The sequence below is a fragment of the Geotrypetes seraphini genome, chromosome 15 (assembly GCF_902459505.1).
Source record: "Geotrypetes seraphini chromosome 15, aGeoSer1.1, whole genome shotgun sequence".
NCBI lineage: Eukaryota > Metazoa > Chordata > Amphibia > Gymnophiona > Dermophiidae > Geotrypetes > Geotrypetes seraphini.
The window spans coordinates 35,027,429-35,053,476 of record NC_047098.1 but is presented as its reverse complement, the minus strand read 5'-3'; the positions used below and the strand labels follow the sequence as shown (position 1 = coordinate 35,053,476).

Genomic DNA, 26,048 nt, shown 5'->3' with positions numbered 1-26,048 from the left:
CTTTGTTGTCTGGTTTCTGCTTTCCACATCTTCTCATTGAATTCCTTCCATCCACTGTGTGTCTTCTCTCTGCGTCTTCCATTTGCTGTTACTGTGCCTCTCCCTTAACCCCCCCCCCCCCAATTGGTCTAGCACCCATCTTCTTCCCTCCGCTCCCGCATAGTCTGGCATCTGTCTTCTTCCCACTCTGTCTTCCACATTTCCCTTCGGGGTCTGTTCCTCTCCACCCTCCTTCAATGTCTGTCCTATTCCTTTCCACCACCACCCTTCCCTCCCTCCTTTACCATCTGTTCCTTTCTACTACCCTTCAGCTCCTCTCATCTGGCTTATCTATCTACCTTCCTCCCTCTTATTTTCATGGCACGTTACAATGTAATTTGTGCAAGCCACTGGAGCCTGCAAGCTCGGTCCCTGTCCCATCCCCACAAACCATCTCGCTTCTGTGCTCCTATTTTCTCCATTTCTAATATCTCCCCTATGTATCTGTCATTGCCCCCACCCTGTGTCCATATACCATCCCCATGGCATGTCCCCTTTATGTCTCTGTCCCTATGCCCCATGCACATAATTTCCCCTCTTTCTGTTGCCTTCCTGTGTCCAGATTTCCCCTATCTTCCTCTTCCATACCAGTGTGTCTCTTCTTTTCAACCCCATCTAGCTTTTTTCCCTCTTTCTTCCCCCCCCCTGCTTCTAGCATCTGGCTCACCTGCCAGTCCTTCCCTTTCTTTCCTGCTGTGGGTTTTTCTTTCCGACTTCATCCCCTTGGCCCAGAATCTTTTTCCCTTTCACTCCCTCCTTCCAATTTGAGCCGGGAACACTAGCGATCGCACGGTCCCCGCAGCTCACACCCGCCTGCCCACTCGATTCTAGTGTTTAGCCAGCTCTCTCCCTTCTCCTCACCTTAGTTTGTAGATTTTCTTTTTCGGCGACCCGCACGCTATCAGAGAGCCGCGCACGCGCGGCTGCTCAGTGTTCAATCTTCTGCTCTGCTGCAACTTCCTGTTTCCGGTTGCGTCAGAGCAGAAGATTGAACACTGAGCAGCCGCGCGTGCGGGTCGCCGAAAAAGAAAATCTACAAACTAAGGTGAGGAGAAGGGAGAGAGCTGGCTAAACACTAGAATCGATTGGGCAGGCGGGTGTGAGCTGCGGGGACCGCGCGATCCTTCATGCCTCACTGCGGGGACAAGACCATTCACCGCCCCGCGGGCGGTGAATGGCCTTGTCCCCGTCGCCGCAGCGACTGCTAGTTTTCTTCCCCGTTTTCGGCGGGTGACCCGCGGCTAAAATGCGGTGGCCGCGGGTAAACCGCCACCGTGTCATTCTTTAAAAGGCACATCATATGTGCACCTATTAAAAGCATAAAGTTCAAAAGGGGGAAGCATACAAGAGTGCATTGAAAAGTTCTTGACCCAACCAGAGAACTGTGAAAATTCTATATATTATTCATTCATTGGTTCAGTCAATGAAAAATATTATTAAGTGTGGAACAAGCCATGGTCCAAGAACTTTTCAGCACCCCTTTGTATATGTTCCACAGAAGCATATTGGAAAAAAGTATTGATGCGCCACAATAAGGTAAGCCTATGATTGATGCTCATGTGTGCCTATATAGTTTTACTTGACGTATGTATACATTTGTTCCTGTTTCAAATGAACTATTCTGCGCATATATCGGTCGCTTTCTTCTACAATTGATTGGATGGGATTAAGGAGAACCTCTATGAAAATCATTTGCATGCAAAATTGTTTCAGCATCAATTGTTTCAAATCAGATAATTTACTGGCCCCAGAGTGACCCACAGGATTTTAATGGTGATTATAGAACAGCGGTCTCAAACATGCGGGCTGCATGTGGCTCTCCAGGTGTTGTTTGCGGCCCGCGGTCTGGATGCGATCAACAGCATTTCTCTTCCCCTTTCCCTTCCTTTTGGAGCAGCAGCGTGTCTGGCCGGCTCATTCCGTTCAAAGCCGCTGGTTGGCGGCTCCTCGTGCTATCCACTCCTGCGTCGGAAGCCTCTCTGACATCACAACATCAGAGAGGTTTCAGATGTAGGCACGGATCTCGCAAGAAGCCGCCACCCGCGGCTTTGAACGGAACGAGCTGGCCAGACACGCTGCTGCTGCACAAGGAAGAGAACGGAAGGGGAGGGGAAAGAGAAATGCTTCTGCTACATAGGAAAGGAGGACCCTAGGGAAATGCTGCTGCTGTACAGGGAAAGGGAGAGGGAGGAAAAGGGGAAGAGAAATGCCTCTCCTGCACAGGAAAGGGGGAAGGGAAATGCTGCTTCTGTTGCTGCTGCACTCAATTGGGGAAAGAGAGGGAAGGAAGGAGAAGGGAGAGGAGAGGAACAAGAGAAGAAGCCAAGTTCATGGGAGGGAGGGAAGGAAAGGAGATATCAGACCAGGGAGAGATGCCAGGGCATGGGGGAAGGGAAGGAGACAGATGCCAGACCATGGAAATAGGACGGAAGAAGAGAGAGATAGGAAGGGAAGGTAAGACATGGAAAAGTAGATTTTGAAAAGAAAGCAGAAAAATTGAACATTAAGTTAATGCCAAAGATGGATGCAAGGCAGAAAGTGAAGACTGAGAGAAAAACAGTCAAAGGACAAGAAGGCCCTGGAAACATAGTTGAAAGCACAGAAAAATAAAGTCACCAGACAACAAAGGTAGGGAAAATGATTTTATTTTCAATATAGTGATTGAAATGTGCCAGTTATGAGAAATAAAAGATATTAAACTTTAAATGTGAGGGCTGCTGAAAAAATAGAGTACTTGGAGGGCCACAGAAAAAATAGTTAATGTCTTATTAAAGAAATAACAATTTTGCATGAGGCAAAACTCTTTATAGTTTATATATCTTTCCTTTTAACTGTTAAAGGAAAGTTTTATAAACTATAAAGAGTTTTACCTCATGCAAAATTGTCATTTCTTTAATAAGACATTAACTATTTTTTCTATGGCCCTCCAAGTACCTACAAATCCAAAATGTGGCCCCGCAAAGGGTTTGAGTTTGAGACCACTGTTTTAGAACATTTGGGCCAGTGGGTAACAGCGAATGTCAGTGCTAGAGACTGAGACTAGATTTCCCAAGTCTGCCTTAGTTGCAACACAATTCAAGACAGTTTACAGTAAAAGAACTATTTATTAAAAACAAGCAAACCATCATTAGTAAAATAGGACAGAAATCAACATTCATTCCAGAGACATAGACATTTGAATCCTGATACTACAAAACCGTGCTCTCCAATACGTCCATTTTTATGAATAAGAAAATGCTTGTTCAAAAAGATAGGTCTTTAAAGATACATGAAACTTGGTAAATGATTCTAAACATACTTGTGGAGGTTTCAGGTTTATGCTATTTTATTTTATGGCTCTTAAGTGTCAAAAAATGAGATATTGCAGATTTATTGGCACTACATTTACAGGTGGGCTGTTAATATTAATTACATGATCTGTAGATATTAATCTAATTTTTTTGCAAATGAAAACATAACTTCCAGAAAGCACTAAAGCAGTAATGTGATCTACAAATTAAAAGGTTTTGCTTTTGTGGGGATGGAAAGGGTTTGTTTAACAAGATGTAAATCAGCATGTCTGTCTCATCTTTTTCTCTGCTGTAGGATTTTAAATAGTGTCTAATCGAGTGTGACTGCATTGTATTGTGATGTTTTAACCATAATTATGTATTCAGAACAGTTGTGTAATGCAAACAGTATACTCCAGTAGTACATTCAAAGCATTACAGCTTGCTATAATTCTGCCTTCCAGCTGTGTTAATTGTGTGTTTGTGTTCTGCTTGCAGGAGGCAGACAGTGGGGAGGAAGAGTGCCGCTCCCAGCCCAGAAGGTAAGCCATGCCAGGCAGTTTCTGTACAGAGAATGGTTGTGCTTTCTCCAGCCTTGATACAACTTGACCTTGCAGGAAAGAGTCACAGGGTGCTGCTATCTTGTATTACTCATCTTTTACCATGAAGTCTAATTTGACATTACTGAGAGCTAAGCAAAGCAATTGCACAGACTGACCTTCAGGAGATGCTGTACATTTGACAGGATTGGAAAGTTTTCTCCATAATTATCTTGTATGCAACTGAAGTAAGAGGGAATGATCTCATATGAAGTGAAGAGGGTTCTGACGTAAATTAAAAATTGAGACATCTACAAGAAACTTCAGAAGATTGAATCAGGTTGGGCAGACTGAATGGACCATTTGGGTCTTTATCTGCCGTCATCTACTATGTTACTATGTAAAAAGTGCATAAAGAAAATTAGGCTGTTTTCACTCTTATGTTCTCATATCATAAATGGTGGCATTTAATTTTTTTAGTAATTAACTTGCAGATAAAACAATTGGAATTAAATCACAAAACCGCATTCTTTAAAAAACTACCGTATTTTTTGTTACATAAGACACTTTTTTCCCACCCAAAAGTGGGTGGAAATCTCAGTGTGTCTTATGAAGTGAAGGTGCAAAATTTGAATCCCCCGTACAGCTGCAAACCCCCCCCCCCGCACACCAGCTTTTTAAACACCGCCCACCGCTCCCCCTCCGTGCAATTGCAAAACACCCCCACCGCGGCCGCACCACCTTTTAAACACTGCCTCACCGCCCCCCCCCGTACAATTGCAAAACAGCCCCCCCCCCGCGCATATATTCCTCCCTCTGTATTATTTCCCAGCAGCAGGCGCACAAGTCAGGAGCGCGGCGGTCAGCTCCAAGCTTTACACACTCCCGTTTGGGCCTGTGCTGCTTTCTGAATGGCTGGCGGCAGTTCTCGCGGGACTCATGAGTACTGCTGGCAGCCATTCAGAAAATGGTGCGGCGCCAGGCGGGAATGCAGAAAGCTCGCGCCTGACTTCCGCGCTCCTGACTCGTGCGCCTGCTGCCCGGAAATAGTACGAAGCCGTCGAGGGAGGGGTTTCATTGGGGAGAAAAGATGACTGCCCTTCTCATACAGGCTTGACTGTAAAGTTCTGATTTAATTGTTGCCAAATGTGTGTGCTTTATCGCTGGTCTCCCTTCCTAGCTTTGTTTACACTTTAGCTTTTCCTTGTCTTTCAGTCATGCATGTTATTTATCCATTGTGTTCCCTAAATTATGTTGTAATGCCTCTAAGTTGTGTTTGCTGTTCTGTCGTCATCTCCCCCTACTGATAAATGCTATGTAACCCTGGCACACCAGAAACTTTGTTTTTGTTCTATTAATCCCTAGCGTTGCAGTGATGGAAGCAGAATTCTTTATAGCCCACACTTAAATACAATCACTTAAACATCTATTTACTAATGCTTGGGGAGCATCGAGGCATGACCCAACCAGTACTGCTTAGCTGTCTAGCATTATTGTTGTATTTTTAATTTGTAAGGCCACAAGATGCAGAAACCAATGCAGCAAGACAGTTTATGCAGCACTGATATGGGTTTGTTGGCCTGCTACCTTGGGAGGCCTGGATTCACAGCCTTTCTGCTTAAACAGCTCAGTATGAAATGCAGCTGAGGGTTAACATAGACACCTAAGAGACCTCCTGCATCCCACCAATCCACATAACTCCCATCAAAACACTGTTCCCAAAATAATGGCAAAACACTATATGAAGGGATTAAAAAGGCAAGAACTTTATTTGTCCTATTCCAGCTTAGTACCGGAAGACTAGAGGGTGGCCAACATGACGCCAATTTTTAAAAAGGGTTCCAGAGGTGATCCGGGAAATTATAGAGTGGTAGAGACTATTATAAATAATAACTTTATTCTTATATACCGCCAGATCTCGGCGGTTCTAGGCGTTTACAACAAAGGAAAGCTGGACATCAGCAAATTTATACAAGTCATAGAAATACATAATTATGAGTGATAAAGGCCATAAAAGCTTAAGTTAACAAATCTATCAAATAATTGTGTCGTTATTGATAAAGAACAAAATGGCATAACATATACATAAGCAAGGATTAATGAGAGAAAGCCAGTATGGATTTAGTCAAGGGAAATCTTGCCTCACCAATTTATTGCATTTTTTTTGAAGGGGTGAATGAACATGTGGATAAAGGTGAGCCGGTTGATACCATATATAAGTACCTCATGAGAAAGTAGAGAGTCATGGGATAGGCGATAAAGTCCTATTATGGATCACGAATTGGTTGAAAGATAGAAAACTGAGAGTAGGGTAAATAGTGGGGTTCCCCAGGGGTCTGTGCTGAGACTGCTGCTTTTTTAACATATTTATCAATGATCTAGAGATGGGAATAACTAGTAATATAATTAAATTTACTGATGTCACAAAGTTGTTAAATCGCGAGAATATTATGAAAAATTGCAAGAGGACCTAGTGAGACTGGGTGTCAAAATGGCAGATGATGTTTAATGTGAGCAAGTGTAAAATGATGCATGTGGGAAAGAGGAGCCTGAACTATAGCTACGTGATGTAGGGTTCCATGTTAGGAGTCACTGCCCAGGAAAAGGATCTAGGTGTCATTGTTGAAGATACATTGAAACCCTTGGCTCAATGAGCGGTGGCAGCCAAGAAAGCAAATAGAATATTAGGAATTATCAGGAAAGGAATGGAAAACAAAGATGAAAATGTTATAATGCCCTTGTATCACTTTATGATACGGCCATAACTTGAATACTGTGTGCAATTCTAGTTGCTTTATCTCAAAAAAAGATGTAACAGAATTTAGAAAAGGTACAGAGAAGGACGATGAAAATGATAAAAGAGATGGGACGATTTCCTTGTGATGAAAGGCTAAAGCAGCTAGGGCTCTTCAGCTTGGAGAAGAGAAGGCTGTGAGCATATCTGTGAGCATAGGACTGAAAATGATGTGTGTGTGGGGTGAAGGGGCAGGAGCAAAGAATCCCACTGATTCTCATGCCTCCTCACTCACCCCCCCCCCCTCTTTTCCTACACCCATGCCCTGCCCTATGGTAGGCCTCAAGGACATGTTAATTAGATAGAAAGGCCATCCAGCCTATCTTAGGTAGAGCAAAAACAGCATATATTTCTGATTGAAATAGGCTGTAAAGCTTATTTAGGCAGTCCATTTTTCTTTCCTGCTGCTATACCCATGCTGCCTCTGGCTTTCCGCTCTTGTGAAAGTCATTATCCCAGGACAAGCAGGCATGATATTCTCACATGTGGGTGACGTCATCTACGGAGCCCCAGCGCGGACAGCTTTTCAAGCAAACTTGATTGAAGTTTCAAGTTTGCTACACTGCACCACGCATGTGCATGCCTTCTTGCCCACTAGAGGGCGCATCCCCACTTCATGGTCCTCAGTTCAGTTTTTTCCGCGGAGCCAGAAGCCCTGTGGAAATTGTGCTCTTATTTTTTGGCCTTCTGACACCACGTCTAGGTCTTTTCGCTCGGTCGCTGTGCTTTTCTTATTATTTTCTTTCTTAGTCGATCGTTTGTCGTCAAAAAAAAAAACTTTTCTTTTTCTTCCGTTCGGCTCCGGGGGCTCCCGGGTGCCGCGGCCGCAGGACATCGCTCGTTCCCGGCCTTTTCGGCTTTCATGTCCCGTCCCTTGACGGGCTTTAAAAAGTGCACCCGGTGTGATCGGTTGCTTTCGATTACCGATCCTCACCGGTGGTGCTTGATTTGTTTGGGTCCTGAGCATCCTACGGAGTCCTGTGATAGGTGCTCAACTTTTCAGACTAGAGCGCTCCGCTGACGCCGTGCCCGGATGGCGGAGCTCTTCTCTGCGGACCCCGCGGCGGGAAAGGCCTCGACGTCGGCCCCGGCCTCGACCTCGGCCTCCGGTCCCTCGACCTCGCCGCGACCCTCGACTTCCTCCAAGCCTGCTGCCTCGACCAAGCCTGCTTCGGGTAAGTCCTCCCTTCCATCCTCCCTTCCATCCTCGACTCCAGGGTCGGCGAAGAAGCCATCCTCGGGCTCCTCGACTGCGGGTGGGTCGTCCTCGGTCCCGCCCCGAATGTCAAAGCCTAGTGCCCCGAGGGAATACTCGAGCCCTAGGTCGCCCTCCAGGGAGCACTCCTCGGCCCCGGACCTGCCAGCCATGATTTTTTATTTATTTATTTATTTATTTGGATTTTTATCCCGTCCTCCCAGTAGCTCAGAACGGTCTACAAATGAACATACACAGTGGAGAGTAACTAGACATATAAGTAAAACAACAGGTTTAGTGATTGGACTTATGGATTGTGGGGAGAATTTAATACAGGGAGAATACAGCAGAATGAGAGAAGGGGGAAATACAGTAGTTTAGTTTAAGGAAAGTTATATGTGTTTAGGTACAATTTGTCAGTGGAGAGAGTAAGAGAGGATTATACTGGGGTTTGGGGAGGTGATAGGAGAGAGGAGGGGTGGGGCGTAAGGGGGGAGAAGACAGAGGAGGTCTTTAGTTGAAGAGGAGGGTCTTTACCGATTTACGGAATGTTAATAATGAGTTCTGTTGTCTGAGTTGGGGGGGGAGTTGGTTCCAGAGGTGTGGAATGAAGTGGCTGTAGGATCGTTTGTGGGCAGTTTCTGTGAGCAGGGATCTTCCGGGGGGGGGTGCATAGGCGTATCTCTGACTTTGAGCGGAGGGTGCGAGTGGGGTTGTAGATGGGAAGCTTGGATTTTATGTAGGAGGGGGTGGTGGAATGGATTCTCTTGTGGGCAATTGCCAGGGCTTTGAAAATACAGCGTTGGCTAATTGGGAGCCAGTGTTCAGCATGGAGTGCCGGGGAGATGGGATCATGGTAGTTGAGGTTGTGTAGAAGGCGGATGGCTGCATTTTGGACCCGTTGGAGGCGTTTGATATTATTTTTGGTTAGTCCATTAAATAGGGAGTTACAATAATCCATTCTGGAGAGGACATATGCGTATAGGAGTTGGGCAAGGTCTGGTGTGGAGATGTAGGGTTTGATCCTTTTCAGTTGGCGAAGGTAGTAGAAGGAGGTGGAGACTACTTGGGATATGTGGGCAGATAGGGATAGGTGTCCGTCTAGGGTTACTCCCAGGCTGCGAACTTGATCTGCTGCCGTTAGTAGAGCGGAATCCCATGTTAGTGTAGGTCGTAGGTATTTGGTGTTTTTGTTTCTGATCCATAGGAGTTCGGTTTTGGAGGCGTTAAGTTGAAGCTTGTTGTTTGACATCCAAGTTTTCATGTCAGTGAGGCAGAGTTCGAGGTTAGCAATTTGGGATGGCCGGTTTTCGCCTAAGGGGAGGAGCAGCTGGATGTCATCTGCATAAGAGTGGATTTTGATGTTATATTTTTGCGCTATATCGATGACGGGATTGATGTAGAGGTTGAATAGGAGGGGGGATAGAAGGGCGCCTTGAGGAACACCATATTTGATAGGCTTAGGGTTAGATTTATGTGTCCCTAGTAGGACAGTTTGGGTCCTTTGGTGGAGGAAGGAGGTGATCCATTGGAGGGCTGTGTCTTTGATTCCGAGGTCGTGGAGTCTAGATGTGAGGAGGTGGTGGTCAACTGTGTCGAAGGCAGCGCTAAGGTCAAGTAGGACTAGTAGGGCGTCACTGCCTTTGTCGAGTATTGACCAGCTGTTGTCGATGATATCAAGGAGTACTGATTCTGTGCTGTGGCCTTTACGGAAGCCGGATTGGGCTGGGGATAGGGCAGCTTGTTCTTCAATGAAAGGGTGTAGACGGTGGAGCACAATTCGTTCAAGGAGTTTGGAGACAATTGGGAGGTTGGAGACTGGGCGATAGTTGCCAGGTTCATTATGATCAAGGGAGGGTTTTTTGAGAGTGGGTTTGATAATAGCTGATTTCCAGCTGAGGGGGACAGTTCCAGTAGTTAGAGAGGTGTTAATGATGGGTAGGATGGATTCTGCCATGGCGTCTCCGGCGGACAGCAGGAGGCTGGACGGGCAGGGGTCGAGGATGGTGTTGGAGGGTTTGAGTTCTCTCAGGGTTTCAAGGACCTCCGCATGAGTAGTTAGATGAAATTGGGAGAGAGTGGTGGAAATGGCTGGAGCTGAGTAGGAGTGGGTTTGGTGTTGGCATCGAGGTTAGCTCGGATGTTTTGTACTTTGGACTGGAAGAAGTCCGAGAGAGTTTCGCTATCGAGTTCTGTTTGGTTGGTTTGATTATTCCTTTGGGCGTTGGTGAAGAGATGGTTGGTGAGGGTGAACAGTTGTTTAGATCTAGAAGGGGCTTGTTGTAGGAGACGAGAGTAGTAGGTCTTTTTTGCTTCTAGAATGGCAGCTTTGTATGTGGTGGATATGCTTTTCCAGTGGGTTTTGGTTTCATTGTTCGGGTGTTTGGCCCAGATCCTTTCTGCTTTTCTCAGGGATCGTTTTATGGATCAGAGGTCATTAGTGTACCAGGGAGCAGGTGCTTTGTTGGTGATTATTTGGGTTGATTTTGTCTGGACCAGGTTATTATAGAGGGATTGGATGTTAGAGTGCCATGTGGTGGCTGCTAGGTCAATTGATAGGGGATGTTGGGTACAAGATTCATTTAGGGTTCCGGCCTTCCAGGACTTGCTCGGAGCGCTGATTGCCTCGGAGCTGTCCGGGGCCCTAGCGCACCTGCAGCAGGCTTCGGCCTCGACTGCTCCGGCCTCGACTGTCCGGCGTCGGCGGCCTCGGTCTCGGTGCCCTCGGCTTCGGCCCCCGGGGGTCTGCCGACCTCGACCCCGACCTTGCCCTCGACCTCGGTTGACCAGCCTGAGAGAAGTGTCAGGCCTCGGGACAAGGTGCGTCGGATTAGGAGGATCTCTTCCACGTCCTCTTCCTCGAGGTCCTCCAGGGGCTCCTCGCCTTCGGGTCGGCCTCGGGCGAGGCGTCGGCCGAGGAAGCCCAAGCGTTCTCGGGGTTCTTCTGGGAGACGCGGTCGCTCCTCGCCGACCGGGGGTGAGACCTTGCGTGTCTCGGAGCTCTGCCTTGACAATCCGAGACTTTTCCGGTCCCCCGTGGGGAGGGGTTCGAGAGACTCCTCGCCGAGACGGAGGGGACGTGCCTCGGTTCCTCATACCCCGGGGACTTACCCCAAGGGCTCCTCGGGGCGTAGGCATTCCCCGACCCCTTTGAGGTCGCTCGGTACGGCCTCCTGGGGATCGGGGTCTGGTAGGGAACCTCGCTATTCCCGCGAGGCCTTCCCCTCTTTCTTGGCGGCACGGACTTCGCGAACTCCTTCCCCGCCTGCCAGGCCCTCTTCCTTCTCTAAATTCGTGCAGGATATGGCATGTGCTTTGGACCTGGACTTGCTTGCTGGGTCCCAGTACACGAAGGAGTTTTTGGAGGAACAAGACTTGCCCACTCCCCCGAGAGAAACTCCTCGTCTGCCTCTCAATAAGGTCCTCCACCAGACCTTCCTGAGAAATTTGGACTCCCCTCTTACAGTCACAGCGGTGCCTTCTAAGATGGAGTCCAAGTACCGGACCATCCCATGTAAGGGCTTCGAGAAAGCACAACTGTCTCATCAGTCGTTGCTCGTTGAGTCGGCGCTGAAGAAGTCGCAGCCCTCTAAGGTCTCGGCGGCGGTCCTGCCCGGACGGGAAGGGCGGACCCTGGACAAGTTTGGTCGTCGCCTCTATTCCAATTCATTGATGGCTACCAGGGTTCTCAATTATGCCTTTACGTTTTCCTCTTATCTCCGAAGCATGGTCAAAGACTTGCCTCGTTATCAAGGGGTCATGCCGGATTCCCACAAGGAGGGTTTTACCACGTTCATGTCCAACTTATCTCAGCTGCGTCTGTACCTGTTCCACGCGGTGTACGACGCATTTGAACTGGCCTCCAGGGTATCCGCCTTTGCGGTGGCAATGCCCGGCTGGCATGGCTACGTACCCTGGACATGGACCTGAACTTGTAGGAACGTCTGGCCAATCTACCCTGTGTTGACTCTGAATTATTTGATGAGTCCCTGGAGGCGGCGACCAAACGTCTGTCGGAACAGGAGCACTCCCTTGCCTCCTTGGTCCGTCCTAAACCTCGGGCCCCGCTGCAGAAGCCATTCCGGCCTCCCCCGAGGCGATATCCACAGAAGTCCACGCCGGCCTTCTCTAGACCTCCGCCCCGGCGCCCACTGCAACAGGGTAGGGGAAGCCAACAAAAACCCCAGGCGCAGGGGGCGTCCAAGCCGGCGCCGTCTTTTTGACATGATGTGCAGATGGGGGCGGGCCCCCTCCGCACTCTCGCTGAACCCCCTTCCTATCGGGGGTCGGCTCCGAGCCTTTTATGCGGCCTGCACCGGGATCACATCAGATGCTTGGGTGCTCCGGATTATCTCCAAGGGCTACTCGCTCAATTTCTTAGCCACGCCGCCGGAACATCCGCCGGGGACTTACCCATTCAGTCAAGCCCAACTTCCTCTTTTTCTCGCGGAAGCAAGGGCCTTGTTGAGCCTTCGGGCAGTGGAACCTGTACCCCCCGACCAACGGGGGCGGGGTTTTTACTCCCGTTACTTTCTGGTCCCAAAGAAGACCGGGGACTTACGCCCCATTTTGGACCTCCGGAAGCCCAACAAGTTCCTAGTCCGGGAGAAGTTCCGTATGTTGTCGCTTCCGGTGTTGTATCCTCTTTTGGAGGAAGGGGATTGGATGTGCTCCCTGGACTTAAAGGAAGCATATACTCATGTTCCGGTGCATCCTGCCTTCCGCAAATTCTTACGGTTTCAGGTGGGGGAGTTGCACCTTCAATATCGGGTCCTCCCCTTCGGACTGGCTTCGTCCCCTCGAGTCTTCACGAAGTGTATGGTGGTAGTCGCTGCAGCCCTGCGATCTCGGGGGCTACAGGTCTTTCCCTACCTGGACGATTGGCTGATCAAGGCATCGACCAGGGAGGGAGTTATCTCAGCGACCCGACAGACTATCATCTTCCTTCAACGTCTGGGGTTCGAAGTAAATTTTCCCAAATCTCAGTTGTGCCCGGCCCAATCCCTTCAGTTTATCGGAGCCGTGCTGGACACGGTTCGCCTCCGTTCGTTCCTCCCTCCTCCTCGGTTGGAGGCCCTACTTCGATTGAGCCGCCATGTTTCGCTGATGCCCGCAGTATCGGCTCAGCGCATGATGAGGCTCCTGGGCCACATGGCATCGACGGTCCACGTCACTCCGTTCGCCCGGTTGCATCTGAGACTCCCTCAGTGGACTTTGGCCTCGCAGTGGCGTCAGGATCGCGACCCAGTCTCTTGTCCGATAACGGTGACTCCTTCCTTGAGACGCTCGCTCCGTTGGTGGACCAACTCTTCCAATCTTTCAGGAGGTTTGCTCTTTCTCGTTCCTCCGCATCGCAAGGTTCTGACCACGGACTCCTCGGAGTACGCGTGGGAGGCTCATCTCGACAGTCTGCGGACTCAGGGTCTATGGTCGGCAGAGGACCGTCTTTGTCACATCAATGTGTTGGAGCTTCGTGCCATTTTTCTGGCGGCTCGAGCGTTCTGCCACTTGCTACACGATTAGGTAGTCCTCGTGCGGACGGACAATCAGGTGGCAATGTATTATGTGAACAAGCAGGGGGGAACGGGCTCTTGGTCCCTGTGCTGGGAAGCCCTGCGCCTGTGGGAATGGGCGGTCTCCCAGAACATCTTCCTACATGCGGTTTACATTCAGGAAGAGAGGAACTGTCTGGCAGACAAACTCAGTCGTCTTCTCCAGCCGCACGAGTGGTCGCTGAACTCCCGGGTTCTGCGCGAGGTCTTCGACCGCTGGGGAACTCCTCAGGTGGATCTGTTTGCCTCCCCGGAGACTCGCAAACTGCCCCTCTATTGTTCTCGGATGTACTCCCCGGACCGTCTCGAGGCCGACGCCTTTCTTCTCGACAGGGGAGGGAGGTTCCTTTATGCGTTTCCTCCTTTCCCTCTGATCTTGAGAACGTTGGTACATCTCAAATCGACCAGAGCCACTATGATTCTCATTGCGCCTCGTTGGCCCAGACAGCACTGGTTCTCCCTGCTCCTTCAACTCAGTGTCAGGGATCCTCTGCTTCTGCCTGTTTTTCCCTCTCTGCTGTCTCAGAGTCGGGGTTCGCTGTTACATCCCAATCTTCAGTCTTTACATCTGACCGCTTGGTTCCTTTCCCCTTGACTTCGGTTCCTGTTTCTCAGTCGGTGAGGGAGATTTTGGAAGCCTCGCGCAAGGTCTCGACTAGGTTTTGTTATTCCCAGAAGTGGACCAGATTTTCATCTTGGTGCTCCTCGAACCATCTGGACCCGAGTTCAGTTCCAGTGTCTTCGGTGCTGGAATATTTGTTGCATCTGTCTAAGTCTGGGCTGAAGACGACTTCCATTCGGGTGCATCTCAGTGCCATTGCGGCGTTCCATCGGCATCTAGAGGGTCGGTCTCTTTCTCTTCATCCTCTGATAACTCGTTTCATGAGGGGTCTCGTGAATGTTCACCCTCCTCTGAAACCTCCTCCTGTAGTTTGGGATCTTAATGTGGTCTTAGCTCAACTGATGAAGCCTCCTTTTGAGCCTATCGACAAATCTCATCTTAAGTTTCTCACTTGGAAGGTGGTATTTTTGCTTGCGCTCACGTCCACTCGTCAGATTAGTGAGCTGCAGGCTTTGGTTGCGGATCCACCTTTTACTGTGTTTCATCATGACAAGGTGGTTCTTCGCACCCATCCTAAATTTTTGCCTAAGGTTGTGTCTGATTTCCACCTCAATCAGTCCATTGTTCTTCCGGTGTTCTTCCTGAAGCCCCACTCTCATCCTGGTGAGGCGGCACTTCACACGCTTGACTGTAAGAGGGCGTTGGCCTTTTATCTCCAACGTACCAAGTCTTATCGGAAGGTTCCTCAATTGTTTTTGTCCTTTGATCCTAATCGGTTGGGACATCCTGTTTCCAAGCGCACCTTGTCCAACTGGTTGGCTGCTTGTATTTCTTTTTGCTACGCTCAGGCTGGTCTCACGCTCCATGGTCGAGTCACGGGACATAAGGTCCGGGCTATGGCAGCTTCTGTTGCTTTCCTCCGGTCTACTCCTGTGGAGGACATATGTAAAGCTGCCACTTGGTCTTCGGTTCATACGTTCACCTTCCACTACTGTCTGGACACTTTGTCCAGAAGCGACGGCCGGTTTGGCCAGTCGGTGTTACGTAACCTGTTTTCCTAAATTGCCATCCTCCCACCTGCCCTTTTTTGGTTGGCTTGGAGGTCACCCACATGTGAGGATATCATGCCTGCTTGTCCTGGGATAAAGCACAGTTACTTACCGTAACAGGTGTTATCCAGGGACAGCAGGCATATATTCTCACAACCCGCCCTCCTCCCCGGGGATGGCTTCTTTGCTGGTTATGGAACTGAGGACCACGAGGTGGGGATGCGCCCTCTAGTGGGCAAGAAGGCATGCACATGCGTGGTGCAGTGTAGCAAACTTGAAACTTCAATCAAGTTTGCTTGAAAAGCTGTCCACGCTGGGGCTCTGTAGATGACGTCACCCACATGTGAGAATATATGCCTGCTGTCCCTGGATAACACCTGTTACGGTAAGTAACTGTGCTTTTTCTACTATTCCAAGTCTAATTTTGACAATCTTGTAATATTTTGATCTTTATAAATACATTTATATGCCATCTTGGACTACCCATTCAAAAACATCCCAAAAACTTAAAACTCTGATAATAAAAGAAGAAAGCAATAAGTCAAAACATAAACACAAAGAATTATATAGTAAATAGAATACTAAATACACAGAGTTTAATGAAGAAAGGGCATCGTTCCCCAGCTATTGAAAGTACCGTAGTCCCTGTGCTTAAGACCTTGAAACAGGTGGGTTTTCAAGTTTACTCTTCAACTTAGATTCTCTTTTCTAACCTTATAAATACTGGCTTACAATATAACTTTACTAGTCTTTAAGCCCGTTACATTAACGGGTGCTAGAACATATGTGTGTGTGTCTGTCTTTATTTCTTTCTCTCTCTCTCCTTAGCCGCTTTCTTTCTTTCTGCCTTTCTTTTTCCTTGGCTGTCCTCTGTTCCTTTTTCTTCACCCCCCCTGTCCATCAGCATCTCTTTCCTTCTCCCCCTGTCCAGCAGTAGGCATCCCTTCCTTTTTTATCACCCCTCCTCCTTCTTATCCCTATGATACTCTTACCTTGCTCTGTCTCTAATCAGAGGTTCCCGACAGCCGCCCAGTTGCACCCATTGGAAAAGTTCCCACTGCTGCATCCCGCACCCATCCTGACGCAGCTCCCGCTGTCCTTTCTGTCTGTCTCTGTCCCTGGCCCCCTTTGCCTGTCTGTCTTTCTGTGTATCTCCCTGCCCCTGTGTCTTTCTTCTTTCTCCCTCTGTCTGTCTGTCCAAACCAGCATTCCATCCCCCTCCCCCCACACCAGTTCCCTGTGCACCTGCCCCTGTGTCTTTCTTATTTTCTTTGTGTTTCCCTTCCTCTCTCTGTCTGTCTGTCTGTCCAAAGCAGCATTCCCTCCCCCCCCACCCGTTCCCTGTGCAGCAGCATTAGCGTTTCCTCTACCCCCCCTTTCCCTTCCCGCGGTCCGGACTACAAACGTGATGATTCCAGCAGCGCTTGCATCAGTCTCCACATGCTGCTTCGGGTCCTTCTACTGCCCTGATTTACTCTGGCACGTCCCTGATGACATCATCAGAGACGCGGCAGAGCAAATCAGGGCAGTAGAAGGGCCCGAAGCAGCGTGTGAAGACTAATGCACACGCTGCTGGAATCGCCATTCGGGCCCACGGGAAGAGAAGGGGGTGGGTGTCAAAGGAGGAACGGAGATCGCGGTGGCAGGAGGAACGGAGATCGTCATCTGGCTTCGGTCCGGCTTGTGGAGAGCAGGGAGGCTGTGATGTACAAAGCGAGTGGGTGGTGACGTAAAACCCGTGCATGCGCACTCGTATTTTTGCGACGGATCAGGGAACATGTTTTTTTAGTGCGCATGCGCGGCCTATCATTTTATTATGTTAGATATTTGAAACCCAGGGCCTCACTTTTCTGGGGCCTTTAAATGTTGTGCCAAAGTTTGCACATGCTTTAAGGTTTGAAAAATATGAAAAATTGAGCATAATAGCTCTACTAGCCACAGTCTCCAAAGTAACAACTTTCCTTGTTCTTGATTTTCTAGTATTTCTTTTGCTCTTAATCTAGGTATACTTTTTTTATATCTAGCATTTTGTTTGCTTTGTACACATTTAATACTAATGTAATATATTTTTTTATTATGGCCATCCCTTGTTTTTATGAATGTGTTTTCTTAAGTCTGTGTTCTCTATATTGTACTCTGTATTGTGTTTTCTACTTAACAGTTTGAAGGTTGCATGTTATTCGGATAAGGATTAACACAGCGATACCAAGGTTTAATGTCATAATGTTGGTATTCGCTATTGTAAGAAGAGCCTTAATAAAACTTTAGAAACTAATATTAAAAAATGTAATCTCTAAGGTCTTGTTAATTTAACTGACAGTAATATACTGTAAACATCTTGTCCTAGTACTGTTGCTTTATCATTGAAGCAAGAATGGAGTATTCCCAGGAACTCTGCACAGACTTTGCTTTTGTTTTCCTTGGACTTTATATAAACCAGGAAGTTATAGGATTAGTTATTTCATGTGCCATCAGAAGTTTAAATAGTTCATGGAATGTAAGGTTCAGAGACTGCTGACCTCTATTTTCCTGTCAGTTTTAGGACCTCAGTTGCCTTCTTTTCTCTATCTCTCAAAATTGGATAAACCTTCTGGGAAAGAAATTCACAGGAAGCTACATTAAACACAATGGACTTGCATCTCCCATGACATTTCTCTCTTCCTCCTCCTCCAAAGCTGACAACAAGAATTGAACACTGGCTTTTCTGAGCTGCTTTGTGAAGTGCTGTATGAAGGGCACAGGGATCGAAGCATACTTATAATATAATCACAAATGAAAGAACCCAGACATATACAAGCTGAAAAAAATGCTTCTAAACTGCAATGTATATTATATTTAAAAAACCTGCAATGTATATTTTATTAAAAAAAATAAAAAAATAAATATATATATACACACACACACACCGTATTTTCACGCATATAACGCGCGCGTTATACACGATTTTACAAACCGTGCATAACCATGCGCGTTATACGTGTGAGCGCGTTGTACACATGCTTTTTTTTATTCGAATCCGGTATTCCCCCTGCGAACCGGCATCTTCCCCCCCCCCGCTCGCGTCACCCCCCCGCGATCCTGTATCCCCCCCAGCACTGCAAAGACAACTCTTACCCGATTGGGCACCAGCACCAATGCACAGGATGTGCCAGTGCCCGAAGATCCTCCCTCGTTGGTTTGGCTGGGCTGGGCGGTGCGAGAGAAATCCTCCTTCTTCCTGTGCCGGGCTGTACTAGGCTTTGAGCATTTGCGCATGCTCAAAGCCTTCTGGTCTCGCTCTCTCTTGAGATCGGAGAGAGCGAGACCAGAAGGCTTTGAGCATGCGCAAATGCTCAAAGCCTAGTCCAGCCCGGCACAGGAAGAAGGAGGATCTCTCTCGCACCGCTCAGCCCAGCCCAGCCCAGCCAAACCAACGAGGGAGGATCTTCGGGCACTGGCACTGGCACATCCTGTGCATTGGTGCTGGTGCCAGTGCCCAATCGGGTAAGAGTTGTCTTTGCAGTGCTGGGGGGGGATTTAGGATCGCGGGGGAGGGGGGGTGACGCGAGCGGGGGGGAGGATGCCGGTTCGCAGGGGGAATGCCGGATTCGAATGAAAAAAAAATGCTCTCGGGTAAGCGAGCGGGGGGGAGGATGCCGGTTCAGAGTAGGCGGGAGGAGGTTTTAGCATGAGCAGTATACGCTTGTGCGCACTATATTAAATTTTTTTAACATAAATTTGTGTTCCCCGCGCGCTATACCCGTGTGCGCGTTTTACACGGGTGCGTGGAATATGGGTGAAAATACGGTATATACCGTATTTTTACGCAGATAACGCGCACCCGTGTAAAACGCGCACACGGGTATAGCGCGCAGAAACCACGATTTTATGTACAAAAACTTTTGTATACCGCGCTCACAGGTATACCGCGCATGCAGCCCGACTGTCCTTTCGCCCGCCCCGACTCTCCTCTGGCCACCCCGACTCTCCTTTCGCCCTCCCCGACTCTCTGTGCACTGTCCCGACTATCCGTTCACCCTCCCTGACTTTCCGTGCACTGCCCCGCCTCTCCGTGCGCTGTCCCGACTCTCCGTTCACCCTCCCTGACTTTCCGTGCACTGCCCCGCCTCTCCGTGCGCTGTCCCGACTCTCCGTTCACCCGCCCTGACTTTCCGTGCACTGCCCCGACTCTCCGTGCGCTGTCCCGACTCTCCGTTCACCCGCCCTGACTTTTCGTGCACTGCCCCGCCTCTCTGTGCGCTGTCCCGACTCTCCTTTCGCCCGCCCTGCCCTGCTCCCAGCTCTGTAAGCATGCGCAATGGTCTGAGCATGCTTAGGTCCCACCTGGGGGCGCGGCCTGAGGCACATGGTCGGGTTGGGCCCATGTGCCTCAGGCCGCGCCCCCAGGTGGGACCTAAGGCTCCAGGGCCTATTCTGATTGGCCCACGCGCCTTAGACCCCACCAGTAGGCGGAGCTTTGGGACGGATGGGCCAATCCGGCCTCATTCCGTCATTGGCTGCCTGCCGGACAGGCGGGTTTGGCTCCCGTCTGTCCGGCCAACTACCAAAGGTACGGGGAAGGGGGGTGGGGGTGTCGTGGAGGTCGGCCAGGGGGGTCGCGGGTCGGCTGGGTGAGCGGTCGGAGGTTCTTGGGGGGGGGCGGGCGTTGGAGGGAGGGGGGTTTGCGTCGAGGGCAGGAGGGCCTGGGATCCCTCCTGCCCGTAATGTAGTGCGGGGTGGGGGTAGGGGGTCGCCGTGGCCAGGAGGGTTTGGGCTCCCTCCTGGCCCGATATTGTCGGGGAGTTGGGGAGTCGGCCGGGCAAGAGGGCTTGGGCTCCCTCTTGCTCCGATCGTGGATGCGGGTGCGGGTGGGAGCGCATGCGAGCGGTCGTTCGGGGTGGGGGTGCGAGTGGTCCTGCTGGGGGGGGGGTGAATTGGGCGTCGGGCGGGGTGGGAACTATGTAAAAAAATTTTTGTATACCGCGCTCACGCTAACGCGCGAGGGGTATGCGCAGTAGGTAAAAACGCGTATAACGCGCGCGTTATATGCGTGAAAATACGGTATATATATATATTTTTTTTTTTTTTTTTTTTTTAAATAAAAGTGTATGCTCAGAGACCCGAAGACCAAGTAGGGGAAACACCCACATATAAGGTCTCACCAGCCAATCACTGCATACAACGTTTAAAGTATTATTTATATTGCAAATTTCATTCGATTTTCATCAGAACCTTTGTCATAAAGTTGTAGCTGATTTTAGAATTGGCACTTATCTCAAAAATGTGCTTGGGTCCCAACATGGACCATGTTTCATGGGCTGCTTCAGGGAACCTGACAAATAGAATTCAAAAGAAATTATAGTACCACTGGTCTCTGTAAATTAAAGAGCAATAAACTCAGTTATAGTGCGTAAAATAGATGCTCAGTTACTTATCTTGAAGCATGTATTAAATGGTGGCCTTAAAACAAAATAAAATGAGATACCTTTAGCTCTGAAGATGCTCTTTCACTACAATGCTTCTCTTGAATATGAACTTCTTTGAAAAAACTGCCACTGGAAACTGGCGTTTGAATGTAAGGATGCCAGCACAGCTGATAACATGATGATATCAAAAACTGACACACGCACCAATCAGGAACAAGGAAACACTGCTTCAAGATATCAAAAAGGCTCTCCATTCTATCTCGTTTATGCTGTGGGGGTGCACAGTTTTTAATTAGAAAATTAATTGTTGTTCCCGCTTCCACAATGTAGCGGCACTGTTACTTCCGCTGGGAAACTTCGGTGCTTCAATCACTCAAAACCTTAGGTCCTCTACTTTATGGTTGTTTAATGTCCAGTGTTGGACAAATGGGGGCCTCCACGACTCTAGTGTTGATCTTACTTGTATGTTAAATAATGCGACTCTTCACTCATGTCATATAGCTGACATAAAGCTTAAGACATAAACTACCCCTCGAGTGTTGCAATCGGTTTTATAGTTATTATCCTTTTTCTTCATTGACTCTGGTAAGTAAATACAATGGAGTTGGGTGCTATATTTACAAATTTTATAATTGTCACATGCAACATGCCCCTTTTTCTCCATTCTGTCCACAGGCGATAAAAATTGGGATCTCATGTGACGATAGAAACATAGAAACATAGAAAATGACGGCAGAAAAGGGCCAAGGCCCATCAAGTCTGCCCACTCTATTGACCTTTCTCCTTGATTTTGCTCACCACCCCCTGCCCTTACCTCATTAGAGATCCCACATGAATATCCCATTTATTTTTGAAATCTGACACGCTGTTGGCCTCAATCACCTGCCGTGGGAGTTCATTCCAATGATCGACCACCCTCTCAGTGAAGAAATACTTTCTGGAGTCACCATGAAATTTCCCTCCCCTGATTTTCAGCGGATGCCCTCTGGTGGAAGAAGGTCCTATAAGACGGAAGATATCCTCTTCCACCTCGATACGACCCGTGATATATTTAAATGTCTCGATCATGTCCCCTCTCTCTCTTCGTTCTTCAAGTGAGTACAGCTGCAATTTATTCAGCCTTACTTCATACGGAAGATCTTTGAGCCCCGAGACCATCCTGGTGGCCATCCGCTGAACTGACTCCATTCTCAGCACATCTTTCCGGTAATGTGGTCTCCAGAATTGAACACAATATTCCAAATGAGGTCTCACCATGGATCTGTACAGTGGCATTATGACCTCTGGCATCCTGCTGATAAAACCTCTACGGATACAACCCATCATTTGCCTTGCCTTAGAGGAAGCCTTTTCCACTTGATTGGCAGTTTTCATGTCATCACTAATGATTACTCCTAAATCCTGTTCTTCCGTGGTCCTAACTAAGGTCTCACCATTTAACGTGTAAGTCCTGCACAAATTTCTTTTACCCAGGTGCATCACTTTGCATTTTTTAGCATTGAAGTTAAGCTGCCAAGTCGATGTCCATTGTTCTAATAGTAGTAGGTCCTGTGTCATATTGTCAGGCATAGTGCTTTTACCTACTATGTTGCACAGTTTGGCGGCGTCGGCGAACAATGATATTTTTCCTCTGAGCCCTTGGGTCATATCACTTATGAATATGTTGAATAGGATTGGACCCAAGACCGAGCCCTGTGGTACTCCACTGGTCACATTCGATGTTTTGGATGGGGTACCATTTACCACCACTCTCTGAAGTCTACCGCTCAGCCAATCCTTAACCCATGCAGCTAGTGTTTCCCCTAATCCCAGCGATTTCAACTTGTTCAATAACCTACGGTGAGGCACGCTGTCAAAAGCTTTGCTGAAGTCCAAATACACTACGTCCAGTGACTCCCCGGCATCCAGTTGTCTTGTTACCCAGTCAAAGAAGCTAATCAGATTTGATTGGCAGGACCTGCCTTTGGTAAATCCATGTTGATGGGGATCACGTAGATCTTCTTCCTCCAGGATTGTATCAAGTTTCTGTTTGATCAGTGTTTCTATGAGTTTGCATACTATGGATATGAGACTTACCGGTCTGTAATTCGCCGTCTCTGTCCTGCAGCCCTTTTTGTGGAGTGGAATAACATTAGCTGTTTTCCAGTCCAAGGGGACTCTTCCCGTGCTTAGGGAGAGATTGAAGAGCACAGATAATGGTTCCGCCAGGACTTCCCTCAGCTCTCTGAGCACCCTGGGGTGTAGGTTGTCTGGTCCCATGGCTTTGTTTACTTTGAGTCTTGAAAGTTCGCAGTAGACGCTACTGGGCGTAAACTTGAAGTCTTGAAACGGGTCTTTCTGGCTTTCCCTTGTCCGTAAAAGTGGACCGGATCCCGGCTCCTCACAGGTGAAAACCGAGCAGAAGTATTCATTTAGTAGTTCGGCCTTAGTGGAATCCGATTCTGCATAATTCCCGTCCGATTTCCTGAGTCGTTCTATCCCATCTTTGTTTCTTTTCCTGTCACTAATATATCTAAAGACGGATTTATCCCCTTTCTTAATGTTCCGCGCTAGATTCTCTTCTATTCGGAGCTTGGCCTCTCTGACTGCCTTCTTGACAACTTTAGACCTGTCCTGATAGTCTTCTTTTACCTCCTGCTTTCCTAAATGTTTGTAGGCAATAAATGCTTTTTTCTTCTCCTTAATGAGGTCCGAAATTTCAGTACTGAACCACTGGGGTCTTTTGTTTCTCCGACTTTTGCTGACCGTTTTTGCGTAGCGATTTGTTGCTTCATGCAGGGTGGATTTTAGAGTCGACCACATATTCTCCACGTTGTCAGTTTGTGCTTGGTTTTGCAGCTCCTGATGGACAAAATCTCCCATGCGTTCGAAGTCTGTGCCTCTAAAGTTGAGGACTCTCGTCACTGTATTTGATCTAGAGAAACCCCACTTGAGGTTAAGCCATATCATGTTGTGGTCGCTAGAGGCCAGCGTATCGCCTACCGATACTTCTGTGACACTGTCTCCATTGGTGAGTACCAGGTCCAGTATCGCCTGGTTTCTAGTGGGCTCCAGTACCATTTGTTTGAGTCGTGTACCCTTTATGGAGGTTAATATTCTTCTGCTGCCACAGGTATTTGCAGAGAGTGTGTTCCAATCTGCATCGGGCATGTTGAAATCCCCAAGCAGAACTGTGTCTCCACGCAAAGTGATGTTCTCTATATCCATGATCAGTTCTATATCCTTGTCTTCCTGTTGTCTTGGAGGTCTATATACCACACCAAGGTATAGGCATTTTTCGTTCCCTCTGGCCAGGTTCACCCAGAGGGATTCCCCGGAGTATCTAACATCCGTGATTCTAGTAGTCTTAAATTAGGTTGTCTTAAATTAGTTGTCTTAAATTAGATGTCTTAAATTAGGTTCCTTTGAAAATGCAAAGCATGGTACATCTTGAAAAGAAGAATGATACTGATGTGAAACTATTGTTAACTCATTGATGCCAGTATTCTATCTATTGTAGCTTATTGACAATGGTCAGCCTATCTCTTTTGTAAACCGCATAGAACCGAAAGGCTTTTGCGGTATATAAATACAAATTTATGTTATGTTATATATCATTTTATTGCTGTTTAATTTACAGAGACCAGTGGTGCTATAATTCCTTTTGAATTCCATTTGTTGGGTTCCCTGAAGCAGCCCTCCAAACATTGTCCATGTCGGGACCCAAGCACATTTTTGAGATAAGTGCCAATTCTAAAATTAGCTACAACTTTGACATAAAAGATTCTGATGAAAATTGATAAGAAATTTGCAATATAAATAATACTTTAAAAGTTATATGCAGTGATCGGATGGTGAGACCTTATATGTGAGGGTTTCCCCTACTTGGTCTTCAGGTCTCTGAGCATACACTTTTATAAAAATAAAATAAAATATACAGTGTACATTGTACATTGTAGTTTATGAGCATTTTTTCAGCTTGCATATTCCTGGGTTCTTTCATTTGTGATTATATTTATTTTCCCGGATTTCACTGAGAAGTGAGTATTTTCTATTTTTTCCCCTCGTATTTCATCTTGTTTAGAAACATAGAAAATGACTTCAGATACACAAAATAGCTGTCCAGTTTACCCATCCATACCAAACTAATCTCTGCTATCCTTTCCTCTTCCTTAGAGATGCTTGTCCAGTGTTTTTGTTTTGAATTCAGATACACTTCTCATATCCACCAACTCTACTGAGAGGCTGTTCTATCCATCCTCTTCCCTTTCCATGAAAAAGTATTTTCTGATTATCCCTTTCATTTTCATCCTCTGCATCTTCATTCCAGCGCTTCCTTTCAATTGAAAGAGGCCCAGTTCTGTGCATGTATGACATTGAGTTATTTATATCTCTCTAACATTTCACCTACCTTCTGCATTTCTTCTAAAGTATATATATTGAGATCTTTCTCTGTCTCCATATGTTTTATGATGGACACTGACCCTTTGTACCAGCACCATTCGGTTTATATCTTTTTGATGATACAGTCTCCAGAACTTTATACAATACTTTAGCCCTCCCTTTTATCAAGCTGCACTGCCAAGTAGCGTGAGCTACATGCTGAGCCGACCATTCTAATCCTATGGGCAGTTCAGCATTTAACTCATGCTGCTTGGCAGCGCAGCTTGATAAAAGAGGAGGAGCATATGAGATTTCGGTAGAGATTTATACAGAGGCAATATCTATTTTTCCTGCTAACCATTCCTCTCCTTTGCATCTAAGCATATTTCTGGCTTTCTGACATTGCCTTATCTGTTTGGTCACCTTAAGATCAAGTGCAACCACCCCTAAGTCCTGCTTTTCTTTCATGTGCAAAAGTACTTCACCCTTGGGCTTTTGAAACCAAATGCATTTTTTTTTTAGGATTAAATCTTAGCTATGAAATTCTAACCATTCTTCAAACTTCACTAGAGAATGACATGGGGATAATTTTTCCCCATCCCTGAGGGAACTCATTTTCCCGTCCCCGCAAGTTCTTTTCCTGTCCCTGCCCCATCCTGCGAGCTCCATCCTCATCTCCACAAGACTCAAACACTTTAAAATCATAAGTGTTCGAGGCTTGTGCAGTTAAGGCAGAGCTGACAGGACAGGGAAATTGAGTTCCTGCGGGGGCGGGGACAAATTGGTCCCCGTATCATTCTGTATTATCCACATCATGGAATTGCTCTTGACTCTAAAAAAGCATTGAAAAGATCAGACATCAGAAGAGCCAGAACTTCCCTAAGTTCCTTTAGTACCATCAGATATATCGTATCTGGCCCTGTTGCTTTAATGTAATTTAAATTCTTGAAATTAAGTTTAAATTTGTCTACCCTGTTTGTGTAACTTGCAAAAATTTGCCATCACAGCCTGGGGGGATGTACACATGAATAAAATGCTGCAGTAGTTTCCTGGTGTATCTGAATGTGGTTGTACAGAGTCCGATTTCTTGAGTTTTTTTACCCTGGGAAAAATTAATTTTATAGGTTATTAATTTTTATAGGTTTCTTTTGACTATCCTTTTTTATATTTCTGTTGTGGCAGACACTTTCTTCCTGAACTTGTAGGTAGCCAATCCTTCTCGCAAGAATTCTTGTAGAAAGCCTCATTAGCATTCTTTTGCTCCGCTTCCCATCCTTCTGGT

General features: G+C 47.4%; 1 protein-coding gene across 3 annotated transcripts in view; it reads left to right on the top strand.

Annotated features, from left to right (window-relative positions):
* SSH2 (slingshot protein phosphatase 2) overlaps positions 1–26,048 on the top strand; it is a 279,823-nt gene that overhangs the window by 61,452 nt on the left and 192,323 nt on the right. For all 3 annotated transcript variants that reach the window (XM_033921733.1, XM_033921735.1, XM_033921731.1), the window contains exon 2: positions 3,807–3,850. In XM_033921733.1, coding sequence (XP_033777624.1) covers positions 3,807–3,850 — 44 coding nt within the window. The remainder of the gene's footprint in view (positions 1–3,806; positions 3,851–26,048) is intronic.